The following is a 12,463-nucleotide window of genomic DNA, read 5'->3' on the forward strand; positions in this document are numbered from 1 at the left end:
AGAGCTCCCAGCTCCGCCCCTCTCTGCCAGCTCCACCCCATCCCCTCTCTGCGAAAGGGACAGATGAGGCTGGATGCTCCGGGACACGCTGCAGCTTTTGGTTGATGCTGGCAGGGCAGACTGTACTTACCACGGTATTTCAGAGTTATTGGCCATGTTTATCGCATTATTACTATCAGGAAGAAGTGAGTAAAGATGCCGACTGTGACCTTGGGCAAGTCACTTTATCACCCTTTGCCTCATGCAGCAAAAACATAGATTGAGGCTCCCCGAAGGGTAAATTACATTGTCGGAGACCACGATGCCTCTGCTCTTGAAGTACGTGTTCCCAAGTACCGCAGCTAGCCCAGGAATTGTGTGCTGGCCTCTAAGTGAATTACAGTATGAGCCCGCCACATAATGAAGGCTAACCCAATAACACCGTAAAACACATTGGGAATAAACATTTTTTTTATTTGGCGGACAAAACGTTCTTGGCCGCCATTTTTGCTGCCTAATATGGCCAACTTGACTGGTTCCTCTGTCTTCATCTTGACGGGTAGGGGCAACCAGTGGGGTAACCTTTGATATGCGTGCCAGACTGTCTCTACCGTCACTCATCCCTTCCTACTTTAATTTATTTGCTTTTTCACAAGAATTATGAAAAGATAGCATGTTTCTGTATAAAGTGATCATGAATTGCAAAAAGGTAGATTGCTAGATAGTCATCTGTAGAAAATATTTGTATTTTTTTGGGTGTTGCTGTCAATTGCAACTACATACCAGTTAACATGATTACTTTTGTAATTGTTTGTAGATTATCAATTTTTACATGAGTCTTCTCATGGAAAGAAGCAAACAAAATGGTTTTTCAAAGCTCCATGCTTTCAGCACATTCTTCTATCCAAAACTGTATTCTGGAGGCTACCAGGCAGTGAGAAGATGGACCAAAAAAATGCATTTGTTTGAAATGGAGATAATTTTGGTTCCTATTCATTTGGATGTACACTGGAGCTTATTGGTAAGTCATGGTATGCATTTGTTTTTGCGCTGTCTGGTGATGTGGCTATATTGCAGTTCCGTCCACTCCACAGGAGAAAATTCATAATGACTGAAAATGGCATGCTGTTGTGATGCAGCGTGAGGACCATAGTAGCTTAGTCTGTTTTTAATGCACAGGGAAAGACTGAATAGATCATGTGCAGTGTCAGATTTCCTGTTGGGCCCCTTAGGCCCGGGCCTAAAGCGCCATAATTTGGGGGTGGCAAAAATGTCCGCCCCATATAATCTTGCCACGATTTCTGGCCTATCGGACATAATGGGAAGGTACCTGCCTGTGTAAGCCGCCTCCTTCCTGCCGCGCTCCTTCTTCTTTGGAATCCAAGCATCAAATGATGCTGCAGACATTACCAACGTGACATCACATGGCATCTCGTTTCCATGGCAACACTCTGCCGTGCGACGTTCGTGGCTTAATTGGATACTGGGATTCCAAAGGAGCAGGAGGGCGGCAGAAAGGATGCGGGCGGCAAATTTTGAAATTCGCAGCTGATCATGTGGTCCCTTGAAGCGAAATCCTGATTGATTGATTTGAAGGTATTACTTCAAAATGTGGTCAATACCACTGGCCTATTGGGACCTATAAAGGTGCAAGTACTTTTGCACTGGCTCCAAACACCATTAATCCTGTTTGTCAAGAGTCTGCATTGATGCTCATTAAACTCCACTTGTATAAAATGTGAAGCTTGCAAAAATGTTTAGCGAGGTCAACAGCCAAGCTTGACATACTTTAAGTAAATTAACGTTGTGGAGATGTTATGCTTTTTATATCCCACAATGAAATCCAGAATAAGTACCTTGGGTCTCTGTATAGCATTATGTGAAGATTATATCCAGAAATGTCTCAAGCAGGTTTTCATGGTAGTTAGTCTGGCTTTATCTGGGGCTACACTGTGGATCAGACCTCTGGGAAAGTCCTAGAGTAATTGGCTCTTTACTCAATCATTTAAAATATGACCAGCTAAATGTGCCATTTTGCTCTTATTACCTTGAAAGTATATGACACTTCACATTAAGCTTGCAGATTCAATCAACTATGCAAGCAGCCACATGGTGGGATGTGCATCCCTTGGTGGTAGTCTATAAATAGGCCCCCTCAGGCCAAGTTACAAAGCACCCAAAAGGTTTGTGTTTTTTGAGGGGGGTGGCATTATATTGATGTGCAGTCAGGAGTGTGAACTCCTGTTCACACGCTCTAAATCACAAGTTGAGATGCAGATTTTAAACTGATGTTTATTGAAAGTGCTACCCCATATAGGAAGAATGTGAGTGTCAGTATTTTTATATTATTGGTAGGCTTCTTTTATAATACATTGACATACATTTTCACACTTGTATAGTTGGATAATCGGTGCAGAACAACCCAATACATACATAAAATGCATAACATGCATTTTCCAAAAGGGTATTTTGGGAAGCCCATTTTCACAATGTGCAAAAGAGAAAAACTTGAATTTGGGCTGCATCTTAAAGTGACAATATTGTGTAGGATTTTTCTCACCAGTGTCGAAGACCATTATCTATCAACAACCAATCAAAGATCAGGCTGCCGTGCCTATACCTATGGCTGGATCTGCTCATCATCCACGGGACCAACTCCACGGAGGGGCGCACCCCCCCCCCCCCCAAAACCTCCCACATATTAATCCCAACGGGACTACTGAAAATAACCATTTCATTAATAATCACACATAAAAAGGAGTAACCCTGAAATAGAACACAATATTTGCAGCAGTATAAGTGCTCATACACACTTAGCCAGGGTCCCCTTGCCCAATCCCCCACAAAACAAACACAACAAGTCCATATATCGTGATAAAAACATACACAAGTCCACTAACCTCTCATAGAATATAAATAAAAACATATGTATGGAGGAAAATGAACATAATAGCCAAAACAGGTTAAAAACTTTAAGTGGAACATATATAAATCTATATTGTTGTTCCACTCTTACTCGTAAATCACCCATCTGGGGTAAATAGCAGGAAACTCGGCATGAATAAAGATGTCTTAGATAATGACTAAGAACCAATAATCTCATTAATCACTGTAAGAAAAATAACCTAGCAGGTAATCAAGTGTTTTTAGAAAGAATGTACAGAAAGCGAGAGCATATATAAATATATATATAACCAAGGAGGGAGGGAGAAGGAAGGGGAGGGGGATGGGGGGGGGGGGGAAGAGAAAGAGGGAAAAGGGAGGAAATCCTCTTATAAATAATCCAAAAATATATCAAACCCATTCTACATACACATTGGATTGTGAACCACCATTTCTCCCCTCCTTCACAACAAGATAACCATCCTACGACCAAGATGCATATCAGAATACATATATAACGGATGATGACAGCCATAGAGGATGATAGCTGAAGGCACAACTTTTCCCCTTACATGTCTCTCTTGCTGTTATTCCAGAAATGCTCAGTGAATATAAACACACCCAGCATTTTATATATATATTTTTAATATTTCAAAAAACTTTTTCAAGACACTTACTGTCTCAAAAAATGACTAAGATTCCATTCAATGTTAAGACCGCAGGGAGCACGAGTCTTACGCATAAAAATCCAATAAGCTTCCCTGCGGTCCAACATTATTCACTCGGCCCGTTAGTCCTGATGAATTATTATGGACATTTATGTTTGAAGTTCCACCAACTTTGGAGCACCCATTTCACCATATACCCCTATATGAAAATAAAGGAAACTGATTGTAAAATCCTCACTACCTTATACTTCAAATGTTCAAGAATTCTATCATCTTAAAAGTGGAGGAAAGATTGCCTACACAGAAAAGGTTAAGAATAATCCATATCCTGACGCTCATGCATAAATTTAGATGAGTTTAGTAGAGAATTGCCCTATTGTCGAGAGGGAATAAATGGATGTGTTCCAAGCTAATTAAGGTACATGGCTTTGAATGGAGACTGAGATGTATATGCTACTAAATGGGGACCTATCACAAGATCAGTAAATCAGGTTTTTTTTTTTTTTGTTTTTTTTTTTTGCCAAAACCCTAAAGAAAAATATTGTAAAAGCAAACTATATGTATTTCCTGGTAAAACATTTTTTTTATAAATATATAAAGTAATTCAAAAAAGACAACATTAGGGAAATAAATTCCAAACCGGTAAATGCCTGAAGATGGTCAGGCTAAATACATTTTGCAGTTGGGGGTGCATGCTTCTGAGAAGGACCATTCGAAATGAAAAAGAACCTCAACTAGTGGCATCACAACTTGCAATGTTATAGGGAAATGTTAAGTAATAAAACAGACTGAGTATTTTCTTATTTAATGGTTTTAAAAATTGAACCGTAATTTTGGGCATGTCCAGTAAGCAGACTGGTTTCCATATGAAATGTTTTGGGTTTCGTAGGTCTGGTCACATAACAAACAAGTGACTAGAGGATTCAGTTCTTCAGAAATCTCCCCAAATTCTGTTTGCCCACTCAGGCCTGTGAACCCATTGCCTCTTAACAGACAGTTCCAGATGTCCCATCCTGGTAAAGTAGTAATTTATGGTTCCCAGTATAGGAAGTCCATAATGTTTTGAGAACCGGACATCTCTTCAGTTGGCCTCTACTTGGTCTGCAGGTTTAAAAGCCCTGTTACATATAAAGTATCCAGTTATATTGTTAACTGGATGAGGAAAGTAAGAATGATCATCAATTATCCGTTGCTACGCAGTGATTAGCAGGCCAGGGGGTGAGAAGCTTCCTGTTTAGACAATAAACTGTGGTTAAAATCTTGAACAGGTCTATGTTTCATTGATCTATGCAGGCGGGACATGTCTGCTCAAGAAATGTGGGTAGTTCTCGGGTGGAGGAAGACTTTAGTTGCAGCCAGTTCTTTGTCAAACTAAATGACGAGTGAAATAGTATGCTATTAATTGAGGAAGATATTCAGAGTGATACTTCTGAACAGCTGTGATCATTGTAGATAAGTGATATCTCCCATCTTTAAATTTTTAAAAAGAATAAAAAAAGTCTAACCTGTCTACTCGCAGGAGTGTCAGTTAAAGAAGCAATACAAATATGGCCATATCCTATCAACATAGTCCACAGGATGTAGGCAGATACAGGACAATGCCCACACAATTCCTCTCCAGTCATACAATACAGAGCTAGGCCCAGGGCTTACAGCTTTCTTGCAGAACAAGTCCATTCAGCAGATGGTCGGCCTCTCTCTAGGTTCCTCAATGGGCCTAATCCCATCAGTGTCCAGGCCTACTATAACAAACTTTGATGTGATTACAGCTCCTTTTGCAGGGGTTCTGCAGGTCAACTCTCAAACAGAGCTGTACGTCACTGTTTTACACACTTTAAGAATAACACAAATAAACTGTACATACATTTCATTGACAGGTAGGGGTAATAGCGGACTTAACCTTTTATTTAAGAGCAGCCAAATCTACCCATACCGTCTCGACAGCTACAATGTATCCTGATATTACTAAGGTAATATTATCTATTGCAGTTTACAGCTCAAACTGAAGGGAACATTAGCAACAAATTATCAGATAGAAAAATGTTGCACAGATTTTGCACTGCCTTGGCTGGTGGGCTAAAACCTGCTGTCGGAATCAAAGGATGCTTTAAAACTCATTAAAAATTGATATTAAGAGTTGAATAATACACAATTAAAGCCGCTAGCTAAGGCCGAGTCCATAGGACAAGCCGTGCTGAGCCGTGCGGACGCTCCGCGCTGAGCCCCTGCATCCTCAATGAGGATGCCTTGAGAGGGGGCTCATGCGAGCGTCCGCAGGTGTGCTGACGAGTTGGAGTTTTCAGCCGAGCGCCAAGCTGTTTTTCAGCGTGCTGTCGGCTGAAAACCTCCAATCACAGCACAGCAGTGTCAACGTCACGGCGCCGTGACGTCGACGTCAGTGCGTCGCGGGCGATTGGCCCAGCGACGTCACTGCCCCGCCTCCCTCAGCTCCCCCCTGCCTCCGATCGCGCCCGCTGACTCGCCTGCATGGGCATGAAATCGCGCAGATTTCAGCAGGCGAGCCTCAGCGCGGCTCGGATCTCCTCACCACTCTATGGCCCGGGCCTAAAACTACAGAACTGATTAAAAAAAAAAAGATTTCGCGTTTTGCTGCTTTAAGGAGACTAAGTACCCCTGAAACTGGCCATTTCAGTGGCAATAAGATGCACAGTAACTCGTCTTTCATTGTTTCCATTCTGTAAATAAAGTGATATTCTTCCTACTGTGAAGCCGAATCCGTCAATATGAATTGCACCCTTCTGTGATGAACAATTCTGTAATTGATCCATTCAGTACAGCAATTACTTTAACACAAATTACCAATAGTGTTTGTCTCTACTGACTCCGCATGCAAGGGGTTCCCAGGGTAACGAGGTGATGCCTAATGTGTTTTTTCCCTATACGTGGCTACTGCCAAGTCCTTTTCTCTGAGTTTAGCAGTTGTGTACACTACATCAGGAGGCATGAGATTTTTGGTGGTGGAGGGGGGGGGGGGGCAGGCGGTTGCAAAGGCCCAGCGCTCTTCCCCAAGGCATTAAAATGAAGTGCCAGCGGATCGTGTGAGGCCTCTGTAACCTCAACTTACTTTGCTTCAGCCGGTGTCTGGAAGAGTCTCCATGGCAACACATCAAATGACACCGCAGGGTCATGCGCGTGACTTCACAAGTGCGTTGCCATAGCAACACGACGTCAAATGCCGCCGCGGGTCACGTGGCGTAACGTCATAACCCCGTGCGTCATTTGACGCCGCGCTAAGGGAAGGGGCGCAAGCACCGGGGGACAAGAGGCAGGTGGTGCAGGAGCAAAAGTTTGCACACCCCTGCCCTGCGTCACTGCTTTTTTAACTTGCGCTAAAAGTTTAGTTTTACTTGCCTATTTATACACTTCATCTGACTTGAGTGCAGTCCAAGAAGGGGCTTTTTCCCTTAAAAATATAAAATAAATAAATTAGTTTACCATCGCCCCTTTAGTTCACCTCCATCGCATGTTCAAGCGCAATACTTTGGCTGAAGCAAGAGCTCTCTCCTTGTGCCCCTCCCCCCCTCCCCCCCCCTGCATCCCTGCTATTTTTCCTTACACGTTGTTGTATAATGTGCATCAATTACATTTCTTTGAGCTTCGTATTGACTGACTTCCTTTTTATAGTCTGGTTTCTGTCCTGCACATCTGAAGGTCGATGATATTGGTGCAATGAAATTGTGGTGTTTTTTTCTTCACACTAAGAGCTACAACCAGCAGATGACTCACTTTCTCAATAATATGTAGTAAACATATAGTTATGTTTGCTAAGTTACTTTTCTACACCATTTGTTCAATGTTTGTTTTGTTTGTTTTTTTTCCTAGGTGTGTGATCTTCGAAAGAAAACCATCAAATACTATGATTCAATTGGTCAAGAAGGCTATTCGATCTGTGAAGCATTTCTGTACGTATTAAGTAACTCTTACACTGGTCCTGCTTTTCCTTTCTAAATAGTCAAAAATGTATGTTCTTTCTGCATAGCCACATGTATAATAGGTCTTCAGTGACGTGCCAATAACCTTTACTTCTAACTCAAAAGAAGATATTTTTTAACAGTTTTGCAACAGTGATTATTCACACTAAACCGTGCAACCCTGTGGAATATTTTAAATCTATAGCCATTCAATGTACAATGTAATATGGTTAGACGTTTGTAACTTAAATAAATAAATCTAAGACTTGCTGGTTCGGTGAAAAACAGCTGGCCGTAGTGTGCTTGGACCCCCAGCTGAGACCAATTCCTGTTTTCATAGATACAGATTATCTGCCAACAGTGGAATCTTTCTGTTTTTTCTTCCAGGGGTTTTTTTTTTTTTCTTTTTTTTTTTTTCTGCTAGGCTTGCTGATATATGGAAGTGTGAAATAAAATATTCCATTGTACAAGAAGAATGCCATTTAAAAGTTCCTGCATAATGTTGTACTTGAGACTGTACAGATCCAAAGTAACAGGTTCAGGGATTAAAGAACAGACTCTGCAGTATAAATAAGTAGTGTCATTGTATATAAAGTAAATACTGGTGCAAAACAAGGATACATTATGTACAGATGCAACACAGGAAGGTTCACAATTGAGTAGTTTCTAACACTGTTCTTAATTGAACCAATGTACTCACGCTACTTTTTTATTGGTTTAATCGGTTACATCAAAAAGTGCTTACACGGTTTTAACTTTTAGAGAAGCAACGTAATCTTTTTGGCATAAAAACTTATTTGCATTGCATCCTTAGCCAACAGAATAATTCCCATTAAGATCATGCTTGCTATTACGGAAAATATTTGTAGTTATAATTTTAAAATTAAATATTACAGTGCATGATAGAAAAAAGTATTTTCCAAGGTGATATTAGCTTCTTTTTTGCAGACAACCATGCATATTTCTTTGTAAATGTTAACCATGGGGCATCATTTCTTTTTCTGTTAAAGCAGCAATACTATGTTCCCTTTGTTTTTGTTAGTTTTTTCTTATTTGTATACAGCATGTGGCAGTGTGTAATTCTACATTCTTACCTAAGATGGCAATTCTTTGGGCCTCCTGTTTATAAATCTGTAGAAGTCCTGATTTGAAGCAGCCATTGTTAGTCACAGTCAGTGTAACTCAGTATCAATATATCCTTGCATTACTAAGGTAACATCTATTGTTACAGCTAACAGCTCAAACTGCTGGGAAATTTGGCAACACATTATCACAAACATGTGTTGCACTGCTTGGAGGTGGGCTAAAAAGCTTCAAAACTCATAAATTGCATTGTGTTGAATAATGACAAATAAAAAATGCAGCAAGTACTAGATAATACTATAGAACTGATTTTTCTGGAAAAATTTTTTCACTTGTTTTGCTGATTTATGCAAATGTTAAATGAAGCAGATTGGTTAGGTCAAATGTGTATAATCTCCTGTCCATTTCTAATTGCCCAGATACCTTGGTGTTCATTCAGTAAGGAAGGTTAATACAAGCATTTTTATTAATGTAAACTTTTCATGAGGTGGTGATGCTACCCAACATTTTATTCTGTACATTTTATAATTTGTTACACAATTCGTTAAATGGGTGTATCTGTGTATGCATCTCTTATGCCTTTCCCCATTCTTCTTGGCAGCAAATACCTGCAGGAAGAGAGCAAGATAAAAAGGAATCAAGACCTTAATATTTCTGAATGGAAGCTTCACTGCATGAAACCTCATGTACGTGAGTTCTTGGGGGAAAGTCTTATTAGCATGTACGTTTCGAATACCAGGAAAGCGTTGTAGATTTTATTTTTTATATATATTATATTATCCCATGGAAAATAAATTGACACTTGGGGGCTTCTCCATCACCCAAATCAACTAAAATGGGGTATTTTGGCCAAAAACAGTGAACAGCCCAATCGGCCACTTCAGTTGATCTAGAAAAGGCCCCTACGGGTAAGTCAGAGAGGTTCTGGAGAAGATGTAATTGAAATGGTTTGTTTATGGCTTGGGTCTGCATCCAAAGGAGGAGAGATGATGATTTCCTTGCCTAGAATGCGAATAAAGGCTTGGACATGGAAAATCTATTGGGAGTAAAACAAAGGACTGTCAATTTACCAATTTAGGAGGTATGTTTGTTGGTTGTATTTGGAAAAAAATAAAATAAAAAAATACTTTTGGCAGGAAATTCCTCAACAGATGAATGGAAGTGACTGTGGAATGTTTGCCTGTAAATATGCCGATTGCATCTCGAGAGATAATCCCATCACTTTTACACAGGTGCGTTTCATTGTGATTTCTTTATAAGGTAAGCCACAAATGACACCTCGTGGTGAAAAATGAAAGCTCTTTAACATGATCCTTGTTGCTTTAGTAACTTACTCTACTGAGTCACCGTGACAGGAAATAGTTACATAGACTGAATCATTAACAGACAATCTGAATCATTAACAATCAATTTGGTCATCCTTGCATAGTTGTAGAGAAATCTACAATGCCAATAATTAGAGACTGACAGGTGAACAAATTCTCACCACAGGCATAATATAAAACAGATTCACACAGAACTTCTAATGTACTCCCCATACCAGGGCTATAATGGAATGAGTCGCCCTGACGGCAACATTTCTGTGTAGTCAGTGCCCTTTTTCTCAGACACACATATTGGTTAAATCTACAGTTGCTTGTAATTAAGAAATTGGAGATTGGTTCAACAGCAGAAGAGTATTTATTTATAAAAAAATTTACCAGGAAGTAATACATTGAGTTACCTCTCGTTTCAAGTTTGTCCTGGGCATAGAGTTAAAGTAGTAGGTAGATAAGGTATAGTTCGACCAAGTGGAATTTCTTCTTCTGTCTGTATTTAGTCTCACATTGATGGTGTAAGTGGACAGAACACGGATATGTGCCAAGCAATCTATTAAATAACTTGGTGGTGGCATTTGATATCTTTTCAGAGAGTCAATGTCTACTATTTGGTTCCTCTCAAGTCCACTCCATTTCTAACACATGACATGTAAGGCGCTATAAACATAGTACGAGAGATCCTACGGTTGTATGGAGCATATGTATAATCTACGGCCACATGAAGCACAGTGCTTCTGAAAGCATACATTGCTAGGTAGCACAATTGTGGGGTTTGAGTGAGTTGTCAAAAAGATACAGGCACTTAGAAATTCCACATGCAGAGTTCATGGTTTGGTTACTTGACATTAGTATTTTGCATCTATCATGTTTAGGTTTTTTTTTTTAAATATACAGTTACCTCATTCTATACAAAGATGCCTTATACAGTATTTTGGTCCTTCTTTCCTTATCCTTGCATGACTACTGTTGCTGAGCACCGGTGGTAATTGTCCCGGGTACCATGATTGCGCCACTTGTTGAACTAATACATGCTAAAAAATAAACCACAAGTGGACTGTTTTACAGATATCTTCCATTACATTATTGGAAAACTCCATTGTGATATGAATTGTAATTTGAGAACACTCTTTCTAACTTTAAGCATACGAGTTTAATGTTGTGAAATTCATATATTTGAAATATACTTTTTTTTGTGTGGATACAAAATAGTGTTAACTTTTTTTTTTTTTTCAGTATCACATGAATTACTTTAGGCGACGAATGGTATGGGAAATACTGCATCAAAAGCTGCTGTAAGCAAAGGGTCTAAAGTTTCATGCTAGCATACCGATGATGCTGTTGTTATTTGAAGAAAACCTCTCCTACACTAAAATAAGTGAATGTTTTGAAACTACTTGAATTGTACATGTTCTCATTAATTTGAATATTGTGCCTTACAAATTCTTTATTTTGTGTACTGTCAAAGTATTTATTCTTTACTCTGAGAAATAACATTCCTTATGTACCATTTGTGCAAAATGGATTGAATAGGACTGAATTGTGCACTTCGCAGTTATTTTGGAGTAGAATTTTTCATTTGTGGATTTGTGGATTTGTCTGTTAACATAATAAATTAAAGAATACGTTTAGTAAATGTTCTCTCAATTATTGCGTGTGTGTGTCTTGGAGCTAAACTGCTACCAGCCTCAGCCATGGCGACCAGTGCTAGAAAAACGTGTGTTCCCTTTTTAGGAAAGACCTATGGATCTCGTGCGCCCATAGGGAGCTGCAAAGTTATCAGGGCAGGACGTCTCCGTTAATTCAGAGGGTCACCAGAGCTAATGGCAGGGTTCAACTCCAGGGGACCCTCCTGTCCAAAGTGAGAACGAAAGTTGGGGGACAATGTTGCTTTAGTTGCCATAAGACTTATTTTTTTTATTTTTTAAATTACGTTTCATTGAAGTAATTATTGTCCTTGTCTTGCACTTTTCTCAATTTGAGAACAAAATACTGCGAGGTATACAAAGGTGGTGTGCCTCAGACAGATATCCCTATAGTGGTGCACAACAGTCTAATATTCAAGAGTTTCAAAGATTGTGAGCTAAGCATCTACACTAAACAGTGAATGATAATAAAAACCTATATTTATTTATAATTGGTAGTAAAATGACAAAATTCATCATCCCAAGATGAGAACATAAATGAAAACAACCCGTTCAGAATTCAGGTAACCATTTGCAGTGTCACCATATAAATGTATATAGTGGACTCGCCTATGTATAGTATGTGCAGAGAAAAGCGCACCCATAGCAGGTAAGTTGTGTTTACACACTAGTATAAGGTGTGTGAGGTATGCTGACCTCAACAAAATCTGTAGCCAATTGCTATTGGTGGTTTCTGTGAACTTGATGGACATGCTGTTCAGTACATTCATGAGATGTTCAATAAAGGAGTTCCCGTAACAAGAGAAGCTATCCAGTTGAAAAGACGTGAAATTGCTAAAGATTTAAAGATACCAGGAAGGGCATTTAAAGCCAGCTTGGTGTAGGTCGGAGGATGATGCTACAAAATGGGTGAACTCTGAGGCACCGTACAAGTTGGGCACAGAGGCTGCCACAAG

At 39.7% G+C, this 12,463-nt stretch overlaps 1 protein-coding gene across 5 annotated transcripts in view; it reads left to right on the top strand.

Annotated features, from left to right (window-relative positions):
- SENP2 (SUMO specific peptidase 2) overlaps positions 1–11,484 on the top strand; it is a 38,770-nt gene extending 27,286 nt beyond the window's left edge. For 2 of the 5 annotated variants that reach the window (XM_075608853.1, XM_075608851.1), the window contains 5 exons: positions 797–1,000; positions 7,374–7,453; positions 9,147–9,231; positions 9,682–9,777; positions 11,098–11,484. In XM_075608853.1, the coding sequence (XP_075464968.1) occupies positions 797–1,000; positions 7,374–7,453; positions 9,147–9,231; positions 9,682–9,777; positions 11,098–11,160 (528 nt within the window). In that variant the 3' untranslated portion in view covers positions 11,161–11,484. Of the gene's footprint in view, positions 1–796; positions 1,001–7,373; positions 7,454–9,146; positions 9,267–9,681; positions 9,778–11,097 lie in introns of all 5 variants that reach the window. The other 3 variants (XR_012802681.1, XM_075608850.1, XM_075608852.1) reach the window with 3 other exon arrangements.
- Positions 11,485–12,463: the final 979 nt, after the last annotated feature.

The sequence above is a fragment of the Ascaphus truei genome, chromosome 7, assembly GCF_040206685.1.
Source record: "Ascaphus truei isolate aAscTru1 chromosome 7, aAscTru1.hap1, whole genome shotgun sequence".
Classification (NCBI taxonomy): Eukaryota; Metazoa; Chordata; class Amphibia; order Anura; family Ascaphidae; genus Ascaphus; species Ascaphus truei.